The sequence below is a fragment of the Alligator mississippiensis genome, chromosome 11 (assembly GCF_030867095.1).
Source record: "Alligator mississippiensis isolate rAllMis1 chromosome 11, rAllMis1, whole genome shotgun sequence".
Classification (NCBI taxonomy): Eukaryota; Metazoa; Chordata; order Crocodylia; family Alligatoridae; genus Alligator; species Alligator mississippiensis.
In genome coordinates, this window is record NC_081834.1 from 13,984,905 (window position 1) to 14,009,834 (window position 24,930).

A 24,930-nucleotide genomic window follows, 5' to 3' on the forward strand; every position below is an offset into this window, starting at 1 on the left:
AGTGGGGTTGGAAGCAGGCTGTATTTCTCACTTTAAAGAGTGCCCGTGTGACAGCTCCCAAGGCTGCTCTGCACATAACAGTGACAACAGAGGGAGAGCCAGCCGGGCACCACATGCTTCCCTTGTCATCCCAAAGGAAAGCTTTCCAGCAATCCAAGCATCAGAGGCACTAACCAGCCCCAGATGGGATCTCATCTCACAAGCCCGGTGCCAGTCCTCACTCAGCCTCCACATAGGGCAGATGTACCAGAACAGAAGCCTCTAGGAGAGGGACAGAGACTTGGAGAGACTCTCGTGGGTGCCCCCTCGGACGAGACAGAAGAGCCCCCAGAGCCACACACCAGCAGAATCACAACTATGTCCCGCAAAGCCACCACACAGGATCCTCCCAGAGGGGAAGATGAAGGACGGTAGCACTGCCTGCCCAGTCCACTTCACGGCTGCTCACCAACAGCCTTGACACTCGAGCTGGTTTTGAGCAGATCAGGAAAGTGGGAACAGGCCCGTGCCCTTCCTCTCTGCTTCATGAGCAGGGTCCAAAATGACTGGGAGCAACAGACACTCCTCTGCTAGCTTCTCAGCAGCCTCCAGATTTGCTGATACAGCTCCACACCCACGTCCATGGACAAGCATCCACCTCCGAAGAGCCATCATCACAGCCAGCACCCACTGACCCTGCTGCCTGCAGTTTCAGCAGAGAGGCTAAAGGCAAAAACAAAAAAAATAAGCCATGAAAGAGGTCAAGCCTTGCCCCAGAGAGCAGCCCCCAGGGATGAGGAAGAAGCAGTCAGACAACACCCAGGTCCCAGACTGCACCCCAAGAGCTTCCCTCCAGCTCCACCCCATGGACACCCCGGGCCCTCAGTGATCAGCAGGTCCCATTACATCCTCCCTCCCTCAGGCCTAGCAGAACAAGAGGCCTGATGCTGCAGTGCTAATAAGCACTTGGGCACCCACTGCTCTGGACATGCTTCAGCTCCGATCAGCACGGCAGCACCTGTTGTCAGGGGCAGAGGCGGTGGCAAATCATTTGCAGGCAGAAAAGGGAACCTGATGTGAAGAGGACCTGATGAGCTCCCACATCTGACACCTCTTCATCCTCATTAGGTTCCTGTTCTCCCCCACAAAACAAATCCAGCTGTGACAGCACTCCAAAGCCTTTAACCTTATGGGAGCCGAGGTCCTGCTCAGCTTCTGATGAGGGGTAGGAAATAACACAGTAAAGGATGCTCCTGAGCTGTAGGAAAGGATTTGGCATTCCCTGCTCCCACAACAGCTTGACTGGCTGTGTTATGACCAAGGGGACAGCCAGACCTGAACACCCAAGCCTCCAGCTTTGAGTCAGACCCTGCTCTAATGGACTCTAGTACCCATCCCAGGGGAAATCCTTGTAATACAGAGAGGTACACTGCCCTCGGGGCTCCCCACCCTGCCTCAGCCGCAATCCAAATGATGCACTAGCCCTTGCAGCTCCCCCTTGCACCATCCCACTCCTCTAGTCAGCTCTTTATTACAGCAAGCAGGTACATGCACCCCCGAGAAGGGGAAAGCACCTTTTATCCAGAGATGTCAGCCAGCTCCAGCTGCCCCAGTCCCCGTTCTGCCACCTGTTTGGGTTAGCCAGGCTCAGCTATGCCTACAATTCCCCACTGTGGAGCCTCTCCTGGGACCACTGTCAATTCTGCTTCGAAGTGCAAGAAAGCTTAGTGTCAAAAGTTATGGGGAGGAATAAGCCCAGCAAGTCAAAGTGCCAGGGAAGGCTGAGTCGGGCTAAGGCAGCACCAAGCATCAGGAGGCAAATTAATCTCGCCTCACTGAGGAAACCCCAAACTGCTCCCTGACACCCTTGAATGGGCCACACAGCCAGGGCTCTGAGAAAGGCCTGGCTGCAGGGCACATCTTCCAGTGGCTCAATAGCCATCCAGACTAACAGAGCTACATAAGGGGGAAGGTCCTACCGGGTCATCCAGAGCCCTCCCTGGGCCCCAACTGCAGGGGCCAGCTAAGCCTGCCGTGCTGCACATACCATGCATGACTGAAATCCAGCCCTCACCCAGGCAGGTCTCCCTGGCATTTCAGCTGGCACCACAGGTGCTCAGATACTATACTACCGGGCAGAATGGACAGATCGCCCTGCCTCGCAGTCGGCCCTTTGGGTGCATGGCAAGTACCTATGTCCCATGCCCATCCCAGCTTTGCAGCCTTCCACCTGTGCCATAAAAGATCACCCTCTGCCCACTCCCCTGACAGCGGGGAAAGGAGTGATGCTTTTCTCCACATTCCCTCCCCTTTTCCAACCAAAGAGGAGCACTCCCAGGGGCACAGCTCACCCCAAACCCACACCGCACACACTCCACACCTGGCAGCTCTTGCCAGCCAGGTGCCCAGCCCTCCATGAGCACACAGCTCTGCTCGCAGGGACATGGCAGCACCTGGCTTCTCAGAGAAGGACCTTGTGCGCTCTGTATGACAAGAAAGGGAAGCCCTTATGGCTTTTCCCCTCCCTTCACTTCAGCCATAGGAAGGCAGGGGCCTTTTGTCCCTGCCTTCTTCTCCAGGGGCAGAGGCCTGTTCTGCTCTACAAACACTTCAGACTCAGGGCCAAGGTAAGGAGAAGGAGTCCCTTGAATGGGCTGTCCCTTATTGTCCCACTGAACTTTGCTCCCTCCCAGAGCTACCCAGACACAGGACCCAAAAGCATTTGCTGGGTTTTGGCTTGGATTCACAAGACAGAAATCGCCACAGGCTGCTCAGGAGAAGCAGCTGTCTCTGCTGAAGGAACCCCAGGCCAGGGTGGCCGAAAGCAGTACAGTCTGCTAGAAGAGATGCTTCTTTTGGTGCTTGATTGACCAGAAAGAGTTTGGACTCATGCAGGGGAACATGGCAACCCCTATGTCTCCTTCACCCCAGCCAGGGTCAGCACTCTTCAGTGCCTCACTTATGCTGGGAGCAAGAAAGGATGGAGAGAGAAAGTAGCCAAAGGGATGTGAAATCTTGCAGCCATGCCTGTGTTGTGCGTACAGCCTCCCTCATCACATCTGCAAGGGGTGTTTGTAGAGCCTGGTTTCTGCTACTCCTCTGCTGGACAGGATACAGAGACACAGATACACTCACACAAAGCAGGTGCACAGCCAGGTGAGGGCTCAGAGATCCTGGCATGATCCTAAGCACACACATGCAGGTGTGCACAAGGTTACATGTGCTTGAGAGCACATATAGGTACCTGTGCAAGTGCAAACATGTGCATGTATTCAGAGAAAGGCACGTGCACACCTTTACTTCTGGACACACGCATTTCTATGCATGAGCCCATGGCAAGCTGGGCTTTGAAGATGGGAACCTCAAAACACAAGGTCATTTGCTCTTAAAGAACATGAGATTATGCAGGGAAAGGGCTGAACCATGGACCCAGATGGACTCCATCGAGCTGCCCAAGTGACAATGTGTGTCTGAGAGCAAAGTGATGCCCCTCTCTGGGCCTCAGTTTCTCTGCCTGGTTAGCTGCTGGGTGCAAATACCCTGAGAGGCAGCAGGCTGATCACCATTTGCATCTCAGAGCACCTTGAAAGCAGGTTGCTTCTATCCCAGTTCTGCTCTGGCACCTGGCACTGCAGCTCACACACCTGCTGTACCCCTCAGTAGCTTCCAGTGAATGTAGACACATTAAGTGCTTGTCTGAGGTTGGGTTACAGGAAACAAAGCAGAAAGCTTTCATCTTTCTGCCTCCTATTGAACTGCACATGGGGGCAGGAGGGAGTAGTGGAGAGAGTAAGCAAGCAATGAGTGAGTGATCTCTAGATGGAGGGGAGATAAGTAGTGCATCTATTCTGGGGCTCCCAGAGACCAGGGCTGAGCCCACTGCCCAACCCAAACACCCGGACTCCAACGAGCGATGGCAGCCAGAAAAGCCCTAAGCCATACCCCTGCCAAGCGCACGTTCTGGGGACTCCTGTAGGGTGGGTGGTTCACCAGATCTGGCTTAGCATGGAGGAATTTCCTCTGCAACTCATCCCAGGGCAGAACTGGTCTGTGCCCGAGGGCTCAGGTAGCAACCACTGCAGGCCACAGCATGCCTAAATGGGCAGACCATGTGCCCAGGCAGGAGACTATTGGGAAGTATGTGACATTCCCACAGGAGAACACTAGCAGGGGTCTCCAGAGCTGTGGGGAGCATGTCTGTGGCTGCTGCTCCCCCATCACCCCAACCTGCTGCCCACCCCAGTCATTCTCAGGGCTCTGAAGGGAACTCCTTGGTGCCAAGGATGGGTCAGGGGCTTCAGGACTCCTACCATTGATGGCAGAGCTGGAAACACAGCTCCTCTGGGATGGGATGAGTACAAGGAACCACCAGGCGCTCTCCAGGCAGAGCATCAGAGAGTGAAACCAGGCAAAGCCATCCACCCCAACAGTGTCCCAATGCCCCAGCAGGGCAAGAGCCTCCTAGGGGAAGGGGGACATGACCTTTAGGATCACGCCAGCACACAAGGGGCAGCTATGTTTGGGGGTGATGCCCCATCGGAAACCAAAGAAAAGGGAGAGGGAGGAGGCTGCTGGCAGGGCCAGGGTTGGGGGGTTACTGCCAAGCAAGTCATTAGGGCTCCCTAGAGGCTGCTCCACAGCCATTTGTGCAAAGATCAATACCAACACACAGCTCCATTTCCAAACACACAGGCCTGTCTATACACATTACGATTAAACAACAGGGGGGCTTCTCCCCTAGAGAGCCGCTCAGAGGAGACAGGCAGGGAGAGGGAGACGGAGAAGCTGGCACAACGGGCAAGGACAAGGAGAGCAGAGAGGGGGGAGGAAGGAGTGATGTATGGATGGAAAAGGAAGCAGCTGTGTGGGAGGGAGACCTGCTCACCTCTCCAGCAGAGAAGGCACCCCACCGTGCCCGAGCAGGGGGTAGTGTCCATCAGCTGGGGAGGGGGGCAGGCATCAGTGGGCCCTGTCTGTTGTCTGGACATGTGAGGCCCACAGCCATTCAGGCACCCCTGAGAGAACAGACAGGGAGGGCAGGAGTGGAGGGACTGAATGCAGGCAAGTCAAGCTCCTGCCAACAGACAGATGCGGCTTGTGAAGAGCTCACACAAGACATGAGAGGGAGGCAACTGTGCACATTAATGGGAAAGGGAGTATAGAGACGTTGCCCCAGCCCCCTTTTTTGCACAGCCTCACTTGGACCACTGCAAATGTCCCCCACTCAATTTGATCACTGACTCCCTGGGCATATGGATGCCTCTGTGAGAGAGGCTAGCCAAGGAGTGAGCCCCTGCCAAGCCCCTGAGGGAGCATGGCTGAGGCACAGTGGTTAGAGCACAGGACAGGGAGCCTGGGAGCTCTCCACTTAGTTCACAACGGGATGTTTCTGCACCAAGCTCCTGCCTGGATGGCCTCCAGAAGCCTGGCTGAAGTGCCACCCACTGCCCAGCCCTTAATGATGACAGAGGTCATCTGGCAGCAGTTCTGAGTGCCAGGCTGTGCCACAGCTCCTGCAGCGCCTCGGCCTGTGGACGCCTACACTCTCCTCACCTGCAAGCAACTGTGCCCTCCGTGCCTGGGCACGATGCTCAATGTGTCTCCATTCAGAGATTAAGCTGGCTCAGAGTCAGCCAAAGCCCCGGGGAGTGCTTTCAAGTCAGAGAGGAGCTGGTGGGGAGGGAGAAAGGAAAGCCAGGCAACCTGGCTGACCTCAGAAAGCTGGCAGCAACACGGCCAGGAGGGACAGGCTGGCCAAGATGAGGTGAGCTGCCATATTAAGCCTGGAGAGGACCCTCATTCACAGACCCCAAATCGTGCTGCTGCTGCCAAAGTACCCCAAGCCCTGCATTTGTCATCCCTTGCTGTTCTCTGCTCCCACCGCCCATGCTGTGGAGCAGGGACTCCGTTCTCTGTAATGCTGTGTACACCCGTGGGGGTATGGACCTGAAACCCCTGGGCAGTGGGAAGTTACAGGGCCTGTCCACCCTGAGGTCACAAGTCCATGTGATGGACCACTAATTCTGAGGTCAAGGTCCAGGCTCCTGGGGACAGAGTTCCATGTGAAATAAAACATGAAGGGTTGGGTTGAACTTTGGCTCAGGAGTTGGGGGAACGAGAACAAGAGAAGCAGACAGGAAGCAGCAGGTCAGAGCCGAGGCAACCTGTGTGAGGGTCCTGGGAGCACGAGCAAAGCTGAAGGGCAGAATGAGGATATGGCTGGGGCTGTGGGGAACTTGCCGCTTGGGGGAACCGAGTCTGGTTTTTCTCCGGCATTCATGAGGCACAGGCCTTGCCTTGCAAGTCAGCATGTCAGGCTGCTCAATCAGACATTGGACAGATGCATCTAAACACTCACAGGGAGCTTAACTAACCCCCAGACCTGGCGCCATCTATAAATTAATTCTCAGAGCTGCATTAGGTACAAACCAGGCTTGTCTGGAGGAGGCTATAGGCAGACTCCACCATCCTATCAGGGTGGGGCGGGCACTCCTTTTGCCCCACAAACATGCAGCTGCCACAGCCGCAAGCTGGCACAGAGCTCTGTTCCCCAGAGCAGACACCTACCATTGCTGTTCCTGAGTGTACACTCGTGCTAGTGCACACAGTAACTTACTCACCCTGAGACGGTAGGTCCCCTGGCATTCCCATCCTGCCTCCCCAACTCCGGCTCCTAAGACCTTAACACCTCGGGAAACATTTTCTTTGACACACTGGCAGCCAGCGAGCATGAGGAAGGGAGTGGAAATCCAAGGGGGAGCAGAGAGAAAGGGGATGTTCGCATACAACACTGTTTGCCAAACTGCAGGCCACTGGCTAGTGGTTGGCAGAAAGCCAGGTAGGCACATGGTGCTGACTTCTCCTCCTTTCCAACTGCTACATCACAGGAACACAAGCTAAAAATACAGCAAATACTTTCCTAATGTTCCCTTTCCATGTAAGCAAGAGCTGAAGCTGCACATGGCCCGTTATACAATACAGAACAGTAGGGAAGGTGTTAGCCCCACAATGAGGATCGGGAAGCGGGGAACCAGGTTGGGAGATGAGGACTGGGAGAGCACGTGGGTGCTGGATTATGTTGCACGGGAGGAGTGGGAAGGGCTGGGTTTGTCTGCTAAACTGGGAGCACTTTGGCACACCCCTGCTCCCAGCAGTTCTCCTGCCTGCTTGCTACCCTGGTACTAAGCACCAAAAGCTGATGGGGAAGGTTTCATCATGCCAGGATAGCCCATGCCCAGCACAGCACCTCACGCCATCCCCAAATGCCCACCAAGGACCTACAGTATCCAGACATGCACCCCCAAGACCCACAAGGGACACAAGACCTGGAGAGGAGCTAATAGGACATGTTACAAAACCACATGGAAACAGCTCCACGTTATTCTTAGCCTGGCTTGGAGCTGAAGGCACTGAGCAGCCGCAGTTCCTCCACAGCGTGTTTTTGGTCTGTGCCGCACCTGAGTCTGAGACATAAAGACTAGCACAGGCACTGCCACTTCCTATCTCAGCAGATGGGTTTGAGTTTCCGCTACAGGAGACAGTCTGCACCGAGCTTCCAACATGTTCCTTACATTTTTTATATTCCCCAAAAAGGTTTATTTTTATTCTTCCAGCTAGTGAAATAAAACGTGGGCTCCAGGCAAGTGCACCATGTCCCAGCTCTGAGCAGGGACATGTCTGCTACCTTCCCCACACACACACACACACACCCAGGTAAGTCACTAGCAAACGCTCAGTTGCCGTTACACTACCTGGCCACTGGATGTCACAGTCGTTCCACCGCAAAGGCATCTTGAGGGCATGAATCAGGCAGTAAAATAACAAAGCCTCCTTTCCCGAGTGGCCCTGTTGGTTCCCGACTGAACCAGCTGGGAGCCTGGCACCACAGCTCAGTAATTATACATGGGGTCACTGCAGTGAGGCATGTGAGAGGCATGGTGCCAGCTCCCGGCAAACAGCTCCTTCTCCACCTCCCCCCGCTTCCCACGCTGGGCTGTGCTCTGCCTTCATATCTTGGGGGACAGACAGGGAAATGCTTTGCAACCCCCCTCCCGCCCCCAGGCACTCAGCAGCAGAGGGTTAATCAGAGATACAGGAAGACATGCAGGGGTGCTTAAAATCCAGCGAACTGCAGCTGTCTCCATGGCACTGCCTGCCTGACAGCTACACCCAGCTCATGCTCCCAGAACCTGACTGTACATGCATCCAACTCAGCCTTGAGCGTACGACCTGTCTCCAACCTGGGAGGCAGTGGGAAAGCTGGACAGGGCACTCCCTTGCAGCTCTTCCAGTCTGCAGGACACCCCTGAACCAGATTCCCTGCAGCATTTCCACATTTCCAAGGTGTGGCCAGAAGCACCCATCCCCAAGAGCACTGGAGCAGGCGTGTAGACCTACACATAGAGCCCTCACCTAGCCCCTCCACTCACCATGACCCTAGGCCCCAGCCCTACTGTACCGTCCAGGGAAGGAGTCAGGAATAGCAGCCAAACAGATACAAAATGCACCTCTGTTAAGTACAAACCTCCCACAACCACACAAGACGGGCTCAGAGGAGCCCGATCTCCAGGTACCCTGCTGCAGCCACAAGACCTCTGCCTCTCAGCTGGTCAGGTGGGGGGTGACCCAGTGTGTGGCACTTTCCCCCCACCCCCCAATGCCCCAGCACTGTGCGAGGGACTGCAGCACGGCGGGCATCATTGTCTTTTAGCACAGACCCTGGGCAAGGATACACCCGGCCACATTTGGCCCTGCACATTCCTCATACATTACCCAGATGCCATCTGATGGAGCAAGGTGGCACCTCCTTAGCTGTCCTCTGCAGCTGGACTGGAAGACATCCCCCCAGAACGACCTGCTCTGCAGGGATACTGGCCAGGTTATCCCCACAGCTGTGCTTACAGGAGAGGCAGCATAGCCCTGTGGACAGGAGCTCTAGCTTGCAGTCTGTTTTTAACCTGGTGAGTGGCTTTGGGGGACTCCCATCTCCCCTCTGCACCTCAGCACCAAACACACCAGCATCTTGTGTTGTACTTAATGTGGATGTAATGTGTTGGTGAGCGGTGGCGGGGGGTAAAGGGGGCTACAGGTGTCTCGTCCTTCAGCACCTCTTACTCTGGGATCCTAAGGACTGTTTCTGTCCCTGCCAGCACCTTCATTTCTATTCCCGTGGCCCTCTGTCCTGGGTGTATAGAGCCCCTAAAGAGAAAATGCAAATTACCCCATAGTTCATAACACTGATACAATGTCTGGGTGCATTGGCAGGGGAGCTATGGCGGTTGGACACCTAGCACTTCTCCATGCTGCTCCATCCCACAGCTGATGAGGAGTGAAAGCTGTGAGCCAGCACAAAGCAGGGCTTGGGGAACATAGCAGGATGCCAGCCAGGGGCTAGGGAACAGAGAACAAGGAAATGATTACTTAATGACAAGCCCCAGAGACCAGCGCTTGCTTGAGATCAATGCAGCCTGCCCACCAGGGGCACCCGGCACCCTGGGGAGAAAGGAACAGAGGCACCCTGGAGCAAAGTCATGCATGTGTGAGTGTGCACACCAGCGCTGCTCAAGACTTGCTTGGCAGTTAGCAAGAGAGAACTGGGCTCTGAGCTCTCTGCACAGGCTGACAGGACAGGGTCCCAGCTCAGCTCTCCCTAGCCAGCTTCACCACAGCCTTTCTGCTTCCCCAAACAGGCGGGGTGCAGAGGGATCCCGGCCTGCATGTATTGCCAAACTCCCCACTCAACGCAAAGACCCAAAGCAGCTCTGCAGCTGCAGCCTCTGTCAAAACAGAAAGCCAGTGGCACGGTCTTGTGCAGCGGGCTGCCCTCTCGTGGCCAAACTGAACCTGGACAAGGCAAAGGCATAAGGCTGACAGAGCCAGGAGACTGAGGAGCTCTTGATGGTTGAAGGTGCTCAGAGAGCTCCCGCAAGGCTGCAGCAGGACGCAGTGCTCCCCAAGAGCCGGGGTCCTGCAACCGCCTCTCCCTAACACAGAGCAAGGCACAGAACAGGGTGGGCACAGAGATGATGCTGGGATTAATTCATGTAAAATCTCCTGTCGGAGACTTTGAGCTCATCACATCCTACGTCCTTCCTAGGGCCAGGACCAGTGGAAATTGGGTGCTGGGCAGCATGGAGACAAGGACACAAGGATATTCAACTGGGGCCCATGGAGGGTTCGTCACAGCGGGGACAGTCTGCTTTCCTGTCTAGGGTAAGGAACTATATAGCATCCCCAGCCAGGCAGCTCTTGCCACATGGGCATGGGGAGCAGCCCCAGAGGCAGGTTGCATGTGACCGCTGGCCAGATGTGTGCGGAAGGGTTTAGGACAGAGGAGAGGCCAGCAGGCTGGCAGCAAGGATGCTGGACCCTTCAGGGAGGCAAGGAATCAGGCTAGGACATGTGAGGGGCTGCACAGGGCACAGCAGCTGGGTGAGGCCAAGTTTCTTGCAGCAAGGTGTTTGCAGCAAACCGGTCTGGGATGAGAGAAACAGTGAGACCCATGGGCAGGTTACAGTATCCTTGGCCTAAATGCCACTTACTGAGGACAACGGAGACTGGGCTTCGTGGCTGACAAGGAAGGAAAGTACCACAAAGTTGGGGGAAGGAATAATGTCCTCTCATGGGGTCAATCCCACAAAGCAAAAGCAGTGTATGGAGGGGGTGGACATAGCCTCCCTGCTTGGAGGTACGCAGGGGCCATGCCTGGGATATCAGGGAAAGGAGCAATACAGAGGGAGCCTGGCTGGCTGCACACACCATGCAGTGGGCAATGAGTGAAGTGTGAGGGCAGTACATTTAAAAGTGATGGAAGGAAAGTGTTTTGAATGAACCCAGAGAACTTCCTGCCACAGGGTGCTCTTGATGCTACAAGACAGTGCATTTCAACACCATCACAACATGACAATTTGGGTCAGGGAAATCTCTTCCTTAGTAGTTAACAGTAGCAGCAGGGGCTGTGGTTTCATTTGGCAATGCCTGCTCAATGAATGTGGTGCAGCCAAGCTGAGACCCACACCATCTGTGGTGAGGGACATGTGCCCTCATACGTAGCATCCAGCATCAGCCCCTGTGGGGAGTCGGACTCTGAGCTAGATAAGATGCTGAACTTCTGGGCAAGGATAATTCAAACACCCTTAGCCACAGGCTGGAGCACAGCAGAGTGGGTGGGCTATGCCAATGGAAGGGCCAGAGTTGAATATTTGGTACTCCTTCGGGCAGCAGGGATGTCAGGAAGCCCTTTGGGTGAAGGAGAGGAATCCAGCTGCTTAGATTTTAGGGCATGTTTCCCTTAGGGTGTTTTAAGGTGGCATCACACCGGGGCAGAGCCACAGCAGTGCATAACATCCTCATCATGAGCCCAACTTCATGCCCGCACAACACTGCTACGCAGGGGCTTGCAGTGGTACCAAACTCACTAATGCAAAGTGAGTCCAAAGAACTCAGGAAAAGCACTCCCTCCCAGCACACACACACTTCTTGCTCCTCCTCACCAGCAGCCGCCAGTCTGGGCTCCTTCACATGGGATGGCATGCAGGACCTGTTTCTGGACCATCCCAGCTCCACCTCTCATAGCACCCAAGGTAGAGCATCCTCTGCTAATGCCACAGCTAGACACTGAGGCTGGCACTTCCCAGCTACCCACTGACCCATGGTGGGTCAGTATGCTGATACAGTATGTGATCCCTGGTAATGAGGTACACCGGGCAGGTTTGTATGTCAAGAACAAGCCACTGAGGGAACTCACTGCTTCCTTTGGGCTCAGAAACTGCAAAACTGGGAGGAATATTACAGCCACTAAGCCCCTTCTCCTCTACAGATCAGACTATGCCAAGCAAAGCTAGCAGACTTGCCTGCTTTCCCATAAGCCTGTCTCCTGAAGAGCAGAGAAACTCCCAGGAGCTCAGCCAACTGCCTACTGTATCATCCTATTGCAGGCAAACTTGCCAAAAAGACTGGTTGGGTTAGAGGAGAGGCTCCAAAATGAGGGCAAGTCGGGTTGGGGTCTTCTGCTCGGGGCAGAAGACCTTAATCTGATACATCATAATGGGTTTGGGCTAGGTGTACTTGCAGAGTCCGCAGCCCAGAACAGAAGAGCATGCTCATGGGGCTCCAATCAAGCTGGACACATTGGGGAAAAGGCTTCAGCTCAGAAACTCTAGTACAGAAAAGGCAGCTGGGTCAAGCCCTGGAGAAACCCTGTTGGAGACTGTTGGGACCATGGGACCACAGCAGAGACACAGGGCTCAGCCCTGGGAAATTAAAGCAAGCAGCGCTAAAGGCAGCAAGCTGTGAGGACAAGGCAGGGCACAGAACAGAGGTCTCCAGACTCAGGTGTGTTTCAGCCCCAGTGCACTGAAAGTGGCACAGCCCTTAGTGTGACCCTGGATAAAGGTACTAACACTAAGCAGCCTACTCTTCTAAAGCTATATTGAAACAAGACACCTTTCTACCAGTACCATTACATTTCCCTCCGCATCTCAGCCCCAAGCACCCTCATGTCCTCAGTGCTGCTACAGTGCTTCACCGCACCCTCCTCTCAGTTCCTGACATGCTTCAGAATAGCTACTTTGCATAAACAAACACAGCACAAAACAAAGCTGGACTGAATTAAAGACATTTCTATTGGGCTCACTAGCAGCCAAAACCTCACGGGTGGACAGGGACGCTGGAGGAATGGAGAGGCCAGAGGCCAGGCAGCCTCGTCCACAGCATCGTAGTCCAAGCGAACCCACAAGGGAGAACAGGCTAGGGGAGTCTCAGTCTCACAAATACATGTGCACATCACACAACCAGTCCATACACTAATATGCAGCATGAGAGCTAGAAGAGCAGGGGAGAGAGGGGCAAAGAGCCCTGCAAATCAGGATAGAGATGCAGCAGAGGAAGGACTTCTAGGTGTTTTCTGCTCACTATCCCATGCTCGCCCCTGACAGCTGCCTTCACTCTTGCCGGCCCTAGACAGGTCTGAGAAGCACCAAATAGCCACAGGGATTCCTGTGACTGGGGCATGAGGGGGAGGAAGGAGGGGGAGAAAAGGCAGCCATGTGTCCACCCAGTATCAGCATGCGGCCCCTGGCCCAGCCAGCTGGAAATACACATGAAGAGACATCCTAGGGGAACCAAAGGTGACTTGACCTTCCTCTGGTATCGCAACAGGTAGTGGGTCTGGACCCCTGCTATAGCACGCTAACACCCCTGGCTACAGGCCAGTGAGAGGTGACTTGTAGATGCACTCCACTGTCTCAAGTAGAGCTGTTCACTTAGTCACTAGCATCTAGTGCTGTGAAATTTGCCCACTTCCCACTGACATCAACCCCTTTCTCCCCTTTGCCCACATCTGGGCAGGGTGCCTGCATGAGTAGGAACAGTAAAAGAAGGTCCTTGCTGTCCCATACATGGTGCTGTCAGAGTTACAGCTAAGCCATTGCTGCTTCTTCCACTAGCAACCTAATACACATCCCTTCTCTCCCATCTCCACATGCTCAGCTCTCACGATGCCCAGCAAAAGAGAGACGCTCATTCCCCCATGCCGTGAGACCATTCAGACCTGACCCCGGCTGCTCACCACTATCGGGGGCCCACAGATTACAGAGCGAGGCCCATTCAGGTTGAATCACAAAAGAGAAATTGGCCACCTGCTGTGGTCTGGTATAATAGTGTGACATCAACAAGGCACTTGGGGACACCGGGACTGTTCAGTTCATCTCACAGGACATGACGACAAAGGTTGACAGCCCACAGCAAGTGACCTCGCAATGGGTTTTCCTACTGAGGAAAACACTGGCTTCTCCATGGAACTGTCCCAGTAAAGGGCTGGGCAAAATGTCTGGGACCCAAGAATTTGTTTCCCTTCGCCCTGCTGTATGCGGTTGCCAGTCAGCATCAGAGATGCCTCCTCTTCTCCCTTCTCCTAGCCAGGACCTCTACACAGGGGAGGTATTTCACAACATAATCCCCTCCCCAGGGCATGGTCAGATCAGGGAACCTCACCAGGTGGACATTATGGACTGGGGACATCCTCTGTGTTCATAGGAAGGGGATCTCTACCTATGTACTTGCTGTAGAGAGCCCAAGGGTGACACACAGACACCAACACACTACTACCGGCAGCCTCTTCCCAGTACCATAGCAACAGCTGAGGAGTAGGGAGGTCCAGATGGCAAACTCCTCCATCCTTCCTTATCTACATACAATGGAGCGCACAGCTCCTTCCCACACTGCCAGGGTGACCCCCACCCCCAGCCCTCCAACTGGTGCTCCAAGAAGTTAGGATCTGCTGGAGCAACGCCAAGGACTCCAATGGACACAGGGCCCAAGCACTATAGCATGGCCTAGTCTAGTGAGCCGTACCCACCCAGGAAGGGTAGGATCTGCTGCCTGGTGTCTAGACCCTAGCGGTGACTGATTCAACTGGCAGTGAGGGGACTGACAGGAGGCACCCCTCACCTGCAGGGTCACCAGCCCACAATGGAGGTGAATGGAAGCCATGAACATGCTTAGTAGAGTGAGCCAAAGAAGCCAAAGGCTGGAGCCATGTTCCTCACAGCCACCTCACACCTGCCCCTCCTTCCCAGAGACCTCAGCAAAGACACCGATAAAGTTAGTGCCCTCACCTTAGGGGAGTGAGGTCCAGGCTGGGGGAAACTTGCCCTCCCCATGCCCCACCTCTGTGTGCAGCTAAGCAAAGGCCTCCAGTCTCCAACGCCATCACCAGCACCTATCTCCCTAGGAACATGAACAAAGCAAATCAGCCCAGATCAGCCCCCCTGATCTGCACGTTGGACAACCCACCATGGCTAGTGGTGGCACCCTTGCCACCCCCAGACAGGAGCCCCATTGAGGGAGCCAAGGGCTGAGCTGTGCCAGCATATGCTGTGCTGAGCTCCTCTCCCCTGGAAGGGGCTCTTGCAGATCTTATAAAGCTCTTCTGCAAAGAAGGGCAAGCCACAGACGCCCCGCAGGAATGGGCTGGCATGCCTGGCCTGTGGGAAGGCAGCACAGATAAGGACTTTACATGGCAAACTCTGCAGGGTTCCCAGGGACACACTAAGAGCCACGGCCCTGGAGGTACAGGCAGAGATGGAAGTGCTGCCAGGGCACTCTGCGAACAGCGCAGGAGTCCCTGCTGTTCCACAGAGAGGCACTGCCTGGGGGCGAGCACCAGCTACACAACCCTCACCCACTCGCCCTGCTTAATCCAGGCCAGCAACACACTGTCCCAAGCTTCACTCTTAACCCTTTACAGCCTGGATCCTTAAAAAACAAACTGCTCATCACTGCTCCTCCCCATGTGGCTGCAGAACAGCCCATTCAATGTAACCTGGACCTCTGTGCACCCCTTCAGCTGGAGAGACCTCTCTTGAAAGCAGCAGGCACACAAGAGACCCTCATGGGAACATGATGCTGTTCTGGTGTCTCCCAGCATGAGGGTCTCCTACTGGGGTCCCCTCCAGCCTTGCAAACAGCACACAGGACCAGCCAGATGAGACCACTCAGTTCCCAAGGAAGGGAAACGAGAGAAAGATGGGAGGGAGCAAGGGAGAGGGAAAGAGAAACAACCTGACAGCAGGATGGTAATTAACTGGGGCTTTTGTTCCGTTTCTAAATGAGCATTTAAACAGTAGATTTGAGTCGTGCTTGCTATGATAATACAACACTGAGGAGCTGGAACGGGGGCAACTCAGTGCTGCCCACTGGCAGCTCAGGCCACCCGGGTACGACTGCTCTCCGAGGGGGCTCAGAGGGCAGGACCATAGGCTCGACTCCCTGCAGCACGGTGGAGGTGGCTGGGGCAGCATCCTAACAAGGCAGGCCCCAGCCATGCTGCCTCTGCGCCCTCCTCCTGCCCTCTTCCCAAGTGAGGGTGCAGCAGAGGAAAACCGCTGTGGTGACCCAGTAGGTCCATGTACAGCCTGAGAGCCAAGACACGAATCAGCCTTGCGCTTCCCTGCAGGCTGGCAGTTCTGGCCACTCTCTACCCCCAGCACACCCTCCCACACACAGATCCAGCCTGCCAGCTTGATTTCCAGATAGGGGAGGTGGCAGGGTAGCAAAGCTGGGGCTTGGGAATGACCCAGAAGGGAGGGTGGTGGAGAGTTTCTCAGCCCTGCCAGCATCAAAGGGAAACAGGCAGAGGCAGGGTGCCTGGATTCAGACACTTGTTGCTGGAAATTCCTCTGCTGCTTATGGCAGGGAGGTGGGGGGGAGACACTGCAGAGATCAGGCGCTTCCTGTTAGGCTCCAAAGACCAGCTGCCAGGGCCCCAATTCTTAAAAACAAGGAGCCTGAAGTAACAACCAGGCAGCTAGCAAGGCCCAATCAGCTAAGCACCGCATATGCCCTGCTCCAAGGAAGCCCTTTTTCCCTCCCAAGCCCAGTTACACTTGTCACCTGCCTGCGATGTGCTTTTGGGGCTGGACTAAATGACCTCCCGAGGTCCCTTCCAACACTGATTTTCTAGATTCTCTGATTCAATTCCGCGATGCCCGCCTGTGATGTCATCTTTTGGACTCTGCGCTCTTGGAGGCAGGCCTCTCCTTCCCTACGTGCTTACACTGCCTCTAGCACAAAGGCGCTCTCCTCTGGGTTGTTAGACAACCACAAAAAGCTTCTGCTGGCCTCCTCCCAAGGTGGGGGGCATCCCTTCAAGGGGGACACTGTCACTGGAAGGTCTCTAGTAAAGGGGCTCAGGATCGTCCCCCTTGGGCCTGGAAGGACAGAATAGGATGTAAACCAAAGGTGAAAAGGAGGGGCTGCTTCCTCCCTTTCCCTGGCCCCCAGTCTCTTCCTCCATCCCATACCTCACTCAAATGGTCTTTCATGTCAGGGCCCAGTAAGGGCAGCTCTGCCAGCATCTTTCTTCTTGCTGCTGGGAAGACATGGCCTTTCTGGAGAGAGGGCTGCACAGCACACCCAGCCCCAGGGGCAATGAGATTCTGGGGGAAACAGAAAACCTTCATAGGAACCTGGTATACCCCAAAAGCTAGAGAGTCCTCCTTGGATACCAAGTATTTTGCAGAGAGGAACAGGCCCCAAGACACATGCCCCATAGTAGCAGAGAGCACAGGAGCTCCCCATACCCACCCAAGGCATGCACCCACCTCCAAGGACTAGCAGGAATGCAAGGATGCTACTTGCCATCCCTCACACACCTCCCACCATGATGGGCATGTGAACCAAAGGCACTATCTCTCCTGCCCTGCCTCGGTTGCTGCCTGGAAGGGTCCTCTTTGCTAAAGAAAACCATGAGTTCTTACCCTGGAAAACATATGAGAGAGGAGGATGCGAGGGAGATGTTCAGCTCGAAGGAGCACTCTCTGAAAGGCAAAGGATTCCTCATTTAGACTACGCCCATCACCCTGGTGTCGGGGCAGCAAGAGGTCACTCGCTGGCAAGCAACAGTTCTAGATGGCGAGGAAAGCACTGAAATATGGCACCACAATTCAAACCTGAAGTTGGAGGCACAGAGTGGCCCTTGACCTCCTCACCCTGCCAATAGATAATCAGCCCAGCTCCGCTGTGGGTCACAACCTCTCCTCCCTGCTGAGGGCTGTTGCTGAAAGCAGGTTTTGCCCTTAGCTTCACACCACTTGCCACTTGCAGCACCACCCTCTGGCAACCCACAGGCATCGGAGAAGGAGACAGTTTGTGAGAGGCCTCCTCACCCACCTCTGGCCCAGGGCACTGCCCCCTGCAAGTCCCTCTGCTAGTGCCCAAACCATCCCAGCTATAAGCATCCCAAAAAAGCCTTCCTCACTCCCCTGGTGACGCTGCTTTCCTAGTTCCCAATCTGCACTCTCAGAAAGTTTCCCTTCAAATTCAGCCTCAAATCCCATTTGCCGTGATGATGGGCTCGTCTCAGTTCAGGCACCACCATTTCTCCCCTGGCCACAGTCCATTTACGGAGGTGGGGGCAGGACTAGGGGAGGAAGGGAAAGCATGTTATCGAAGGCAGAACAACACGCAGGGTTTCCATCTGCCAGCACACCCCCGTCCCTTCCCATTGTCCCCCCACTCAAAAGATGCTCTTCTCCGGAAAACAGCCAGTACTTTTGGTCCTGGAGCCGAGGGGTTTGATGCGAGCCTTCCCCACCCAATGACTGCTTATCAGTATTTTCCAATTTTGTAGCAGCAGAGACACAAAGCATCCTTTTCTGGACACAAAGGATTCCTCCTACAGTCTCTCTTCCACCAGTTCAGATGATACGTGTGACTGTACATCACCCCACCAAGTAACAGGCACACACAGGCTGCCTCCCAGCTACAGCCAAGTCGCCAGATTACTCCTTCTCTCTGCCTCGCAGCTACCCAGATGCTGTTCAGTTTAACAAAGGGTTAAAACAGAAACACAACAAACAAGCCCAGGAATAAACAGGAGTTTCTCAGACTTCCCCAGCATCCTCCCGATCTCTCTGGCATCCACCAAAATCCTCTGGCGCAGGGGACACAGGACCAATACAGGGCATATGGACGCAAGGATGACATTCGCTCCATCTTTACTCTCCCTGATTCCTGGGAGAGTGTATTTGCTGGGAACGCAAGCCAGCAGGCACAGGGATGGGGCGGCTTTGCTTGCTGGGACTGAACCTACCAGAATCTGCTTGGGCATTCATTACACTAAACCTGTTAACAGCAAGAAGGGGCGGGGGGTGCATCTGTGTTCAACCAGGCATCTTTATCCAGCAAAGGTGACTAGCAAAGCGCGTACGGAGGGTATTGCAATTATTCCATAGCTGTGCTGCAATTGCAGAGTGACCAAATAGCACAGCCTCAGGAAAAGAAGCATCAAAGGAGCACCCTCTGCACAGGCTGTTTTACAATCGAGGTGTAAAATAAATAAGGAGCCCTCCATTGCTCATGTCAACCCTTGCTGGCTTTAACTGCTGGAATAAAGAATCCCACCTCTTTTCTGCGGAGCTCCCACAGGCAACTTACTCCTGGGGCTGCATTTCCCTAAATGCTCACATTTCAATTAGCGTTACAGTAATGACATGGCTGGGAATTCACCTCACCCAAAATGTACTGGAAAATAAAGAGCAGAGCCTGCAAATGCTGAGAGAGGTGTACACACACACAAACACACACACACACACAAACACACACACAGCAGTGAGATGGGCTGGGGAAAAGCAAATGTGTTCCCTGCTCCACTCTCCGCTGATGGCAGCTGCCCGGGCTTTGCTAACTGCTTCCCCAAACAAGGAGAATGCAACTTCCAGCTGATTTTCCAGATAAACAGGCTTGTCCACGAAGGCAAACTGCTCCTCTAAAAATATCTCCCTCTGACCTGCTTCGGCCTGGGATCTAAAGGCACCCAGCCCAGCACAGCCCAGCTCAACACCAGAGTGAGTTGCAAAATTGCAACAAGGCAGCTTAAATAAGGGGCATCTCCCAGTGCCTTAATTCCACCCCCCACCCAAACCCTCACCACCACCTCTTGGAAAAGGAAAAGCTGCAGATACACTCAGCCAGGACAGAGAGGGATTTTTCAGGGGGGGGATCAAAATGACATGCTAAGCAGATCCAGAAGTCTTCAAAAGAGCTTGCAGCTTACACTTGCTGTGTGTCTGTCTGTGAGTGTGCGTGTCCTGCTTAAGCAAAGAGTTAAACCAAGAGACAGCTCCATAGCATCCTCGCTTGCTGCGTGTGTTGTTGTGTATGTGTGGCTCTGTGTGTCTCCTTCTGCTCAGGCAAAGAGTTAAACCAAGAGGCAGCTCCATAGCATCCTCGCCTGCTGTGTATGTGTGGCTCTGTGTGTGTCTCCTGTTCACGCAAAGAGTTAAACCAAGAGGCAGCTCCACAGCATCCTCGCCTGCTGTGTGTGTTGCTGTGTATGTGTGCCTCTGTGTGTGTGTCTGCGTGTGTGTCTCCTGCTCACGCAAAGAGTTAAACCAAGAGGCAGCTCCATAGCATCCTAGCCTGCTGCCCTCCCCTGCTCAGAAATTAAATCTCATTTTACTTTATTCCACTTAAGCGTGAGCCAAACTGTTGCTGCTGGGGGAGGGCTGGGGGGGACGAGATCGGCGTCCTCTGCACAAAAAACCAGGCGTAGCAAGGGCTGGTCGGGAGGGAGTGCTACCAGCATCCCCAGCGATGCCGAGGGCACCTGAACCCAGGCATCCGCGCACAGCTCCCAGCGCCCGGGGCTGGGAGAGGGGAGGCGGGGGGCGGCCGACTTACATGGCAGTGATGTTCCTGGAGATGTCCGTGATGTTGATGCTCGCGTTGCCATTGCTGGTGCCTGAATCCTGCCCTTCCAAGAGGGGGAAGAGGTTTCCGTCATCCGGCTTCTTGCAATGGATGTCTGTCTTGCTGCAAAGGCAATTGGCAGGGCAAGCCAGCACCGACAGCACATAGTCTCCCCAAACGCTCCAGAGCAAAAAGACCCTCCAGAAGCTGCACTTGGTCGGGCAGAGAGAGACATCCATCTCCGATCCCTGGTTTGTTTTTGTGGGGGGGTTTTTTAATAAAAAAGGGGGGACAAAAAAGAGGAGGAGGAAAGGGAGGGATGGGGGGTGGGGGAGAAGGGGGGGGAAGGAAACAAAGACAGAGGGAGGCAAGAAAATGAAGTCAAAGTGGAGCGATCAGAGGCGCAATCCCCCGGCAGATGAATTCATGCCGGCAGCTGGCAGGAGCGGCGGTAATTCCCCCTACAGCAGCGGGCTGCAAGGCATCGCGCCCGCCTGCACGGGCTGCCTTGTTGATCCAGGCGCTCCGAGCCACTTCTGAGGATTGCAACAGAAGATGGGGAGGCAGCTCACAAAAAAAAAAATGGTGCTAAAGTCACCAAGTCCCACCTACTGGGCAGAATTCAAATTGACACACCTGCAAAAAAAACACACGGAGCGAGAAGAGGAGCAAGGGAGAGGAGAGGGGGGGCAGCCTTTCCCAACCCCTCCCCCAAGCCTGCCCGGCTTTGCTGCAGCAGGAGATGCATGCAGGAAAAAAAAAGAGAGAGAGAGAGAGAGAGATTGCACTAATGCCTGCAAAGAGATCCCGGCTCTGCGTGCTTCCCTCTCTGCAATAAAAAGGATTCCCGCCCCCCTCCCCTTTGGAAAGGAGCCTGTGATCAAAGCAGGGATGAGAGGAGGCAGGAAAAGTTTTTTTTTAATTTTTTTTTTAATTGATTCCCACCCCCTCCACCTAAATCTGAAAGGCGGACAGACACAGAGGGGGAGATAAACCGAGAGAGATGGGCATGACGCCAACGTGGCTGGCAATTCTGTGCTATATACCTATGTTCAAAGATCCTTGCTGAGATAACAAGGGGGGGAAGATTGGAAAGCACCCAGGAAGGACTGTCTAGAGAATGGACACGCACGATCTGGAGAGAGAGGCTGGGGGTGCAGCGAAAGGGGGATCCACTGGATCGCTTGGGATCCCTGAGGCAGGGGCTGTCTCCGAGCCGCAGCCGATTCTGCACTCAGACATGCAAAAAAGAAAGAAAGAAAGAAAAAACCTGAAAGAGGAAGACTGAAGTGTTGAAAAGGCTGAGCGGGGAGAGCCGAAATGGCATCAGGAGAGCAGTGTGTGCGAGCTGAACAGCAGAGCGAATTAAGATGCATGGTGCATTTTTGGCAAGCACAAACCCAAGCAGATCACAGCTCTGCTTAATTTGCTCTGCTTTTCTACAGCGCCTTTCTGCACGCCTTTTTTTTTAATAGTTTCTTGTTTCTGCTCCTCTGCACAGAGACACAATGATAAAGGGACAGAGCTGCCAGGCCAGGAGTGGGAAATTACAGGTGCATCCCTCCAAAATATTTCAGGCTCTTGTGCTCCCCCCCAAAATTAAAAAAATTAAAAAGGATTCTCTTCTTGTCCTGGATAGTGTGTGTAGGGGGGGAGATGTTGGACATCTTGGCTGCTTACTGAATCGAGGCAGTGTGATCCCAGGCTACCAGCCTTCCTCCCACACACCCCTCCAGCCCCAAAGGGATCTATACGCAATGAGAACAGGGCAGTGAGAAGAGCAGGGAGATGCAGAGAGAGGCTGCAGCCTTGTCTGGAGCTGGACGCATGGTTTGGCCTGGTGCATTTCCAAAGCTATTCCTGACGCTTGCAAAAAATAGGGGAGAATGGGGACCTGGGGTGGCCCATCCAACTGCAAAGTAGATCCAGAGTCTCTGGGTTGTAACCAGAGTCAAGATCCAACTCCACTGAGGACACAGGCTCTATTCTGCCTTGGTGCTAGGATAAGGATATTGTCTCTGGCTCCAGTCAGGCATTGTGCTAGGTCCTGTACATACTGGGAATGTTTCACCAGCTATAGTGAATAAATAGTGGAGAACAAGGATTGTCTGGATCCACCACCCATGCTTGTGGGAAAGTCAGTTTTATTTGTGCCTGTTTGCTGTCATGTCTGTTCAGTGGGATGGAAGGACGGTCACAGAGGGCAGGCCCAGACCTGGCAACTGGAGGAGCTGGGCTCTTCCTCTGCCCCACTGGCAGGCAAGTTACTCAAGCCCATACGTGCAGGCTTGGGCCCCCGGAAGCAGGGTACCTCAATTCTCACATAAGCAACTAAATAAAAAGGCCCTGATTTCAGGGAGGCTGAGCTTCCACAGCCTGTACTGCCATCAGTGGGTGCGATCAGGGCATCACATTTATGACAGGCAGGTCCTTGTCGGGACACCTAAATTCAGGTTCAGCTGCTAAATATTAGGCACCCACGTTTGAAAGGTTTGCTTTCTTGCTTATGCCATGCCTCAGTTTTCCCACCTGTAAAATGGGGGTCACTGTGAAGGCACATCTCAGGGGGCACTGGGACAGTTGGTTCATTCACGTTTTTGAGGAGCTTGGAGATCCAGCTGTGTGAGCGCTAGAATAGAGCAGCATAGTTGCATTGTTTGCTGATGCCGTTAAGTTTCTGTAATGAGCCCTGCTCCTCCTGACCTGTGGAACCAGCTTGCCTTTTACCCTGGCGTGTAGTATTCAATGAGCCCCCAACAGTCTCTCTGTTGCTGTCCAGGGCACGAAGGAAACAATGTTTTTGCCTTGACCCAAGACACACCAATGCAGACACACATCCAGTGACCAGGAAGGTGGATTTCCTCCCACCGCGGTGCAGGAGGTTTTGGTGCTCTGCTACCCAGCAAACAGGGTTTCTTTCCACTGGGGCTGGTCCTGAGGTCACTCCCCTGCATCTATGACATCACAGCGCGTTACCAGAGAAACAGCTGCAGTGTCATTGCCGGGTCAGAGCAGGGTCCAGTAGGAGGTGGGGCCGGTCCCTTGGACAGCTGGACGATACAGCCAAAGTAAGCAGGTTGGCACGGTGTCTGCCCACTGCCCCCCTGCAGCAACCGGCACTTCCATGTGATGGACTCCGGAATCCGACAGGTGCTCGGGTCTCGCTTCCCAGCAGCTCCGATTCTGCTCGGCATTTAGATGTGACTCACACAGGAGTGCCTATCCCTGCTCTGACAGCCCTGCTTTTGAGAGAGACATGTTTTAACCCCCTCCCCCCCTTCCACCCCCATTTAAATTCTCCTCCGCACGCTCTGGGAGCATAGCGAGAGATGCCTGGATTTCGAGCAAATGAGAAGGCTCGGCAGATCCTTGGGAGAGCCGAGCCGGGCGTGTGCTGGGGAGCAGGAGGGGACGCAGCAGCGCGAGCGTTCTTTAATCATGACAGCAAAATAAGACTGACGGGGAGATCTATTATTTATATGCTGGGCTGGAGCCGCCGAGCTGGGAAGCAGGGCTGCATGGCTTCTGGGGCCAAGAGAAGGAGCACGCATCACTAAAGGAGTGCTGGAGATGGGAGAAATGTGAGCAACAGGTGTGTCCCATGCAACCTGGCATGGGGAGAGGAGCAGCCAAACCCCCAGCATCCCCAGGCCGGGGCAGCCCCCAGGACAGGCACATGGGTAGTTGCAGAGGGGCTCTATCCCTAGGGGTGCAGTGAAAGGGCTGACCCCCTCATCCAGGCACAGCTCCCAGGGGCCTTGAAGTCCAAGTAGCCAAGGGCTTCAGGATTTTTCTTGTGTGTGGGCTTATTTCACATCTGGCTGCAAAGAGGCTGCGGTGCCCCCGCTGTGTGGCCATGGGCCCAGCTGGGCAGGAAGGAGGATCCACCTCTCAGTTAGTGGGACTGCCTTTTCCCACAGCCAGTACAGGGCAGGGGCCCCCCAGTAGAGGCTGCCTGGCAGGGGTACTGCCTGTCCGAGGCACCAAGCTGTCCTCCCTGCGGCTGGCCCCAGCCACTCTCAGGCATCACCAGATGGCTCTGGCCACAGCAGGTGTGAGACAGCTTGCACGGTTGTTCCTCCCCTGTTACTGGGGCTTGGCATTGGGGCCTGCCAGCAGGAGTCAGCTTTGCCTGGGGTCTGTCCAGTGCTTCAACAGCATCCAGAATGATTTTACCAGCCACACATTCACAAGTCACATGGGCACTCGCAATGATGGTATGCTGTCCTGGTCAACCCTGGGTGCCCAGTGATAGGGCATGTAGACACTCCCAAACACCGATTGGCACTCTGGGAATGCAGATACCACACACTCATGTTTTGGGTTTGGCTGTGTGTGTGCATCTCCCAGGAATCCTGCATGCAGCCCTTTAAAATCTGGGGTATAAAATGCACTATAGGTGCTCAGTGCACTTACCATTACAAATAACACAGTGGCTGCCATTTGGGAGCATTTTACAGCCCCTGCAGTTAATGCTTCTTTTGCTCTTTACAAGTTTCTCCAACACAAGAGGCCCAAAGTGCTTTCAAAGCACTAGCGAATCAATCCTCACAGCCCACATGGGGACCAAGGGTCCAACCCAATCATTCCTTTGGGCTGGTATGGTTAAGGGTCATCACTTTCTGTAGCCATCATCAGCACGCAGAGATCGGGGTAGGTGATGTAGGTCACTGGCACATACCAGGTGACCCAGTATGAGTCTGGAGTCGCACTCTAGTGGGAGTTTATAATAACTTTGCTACTACCCCCCGAAGTCTGTAT

The 24,930-nt window shown here is 54.4% G+C and overlaps 1 protein-coding gene across 5 annotated transcripts in view; it reads right to left on the bottom strand.

Moving 5' to 3' along the window:
- The window catches only part of NTRK3 (neurotrophic receptor tyrosine kinase 3), a 314,023-nt gene extending 293,039 nt beyond the window's left edge, over nt 1–20,984 (bottom strand). For 2 of the 5 annotated variants that reach the window (XM_006263817.4, XM_006263816.4), the window contains exon 1: nt 20,161–20,983. In XM_006263817.4, coding sequence (XP_006263879.1) covers nt 20,161–20,408 — 248 coding nt within the window. In that variant the 5' untranslated portion in view covers nt 20,409–20,983. Of the gene's footprint in view, nt 1–20,160 lie in introns of all 5 variants that reach the window. The other 3 variants (XM_059714589.1, XM_019477849.2, XM_019477848.2) reach the window with 2 other exon arrangements.
- Between the last annotated feature and the right edge of the window lie 3,946 nt (nt 20,985–24,930).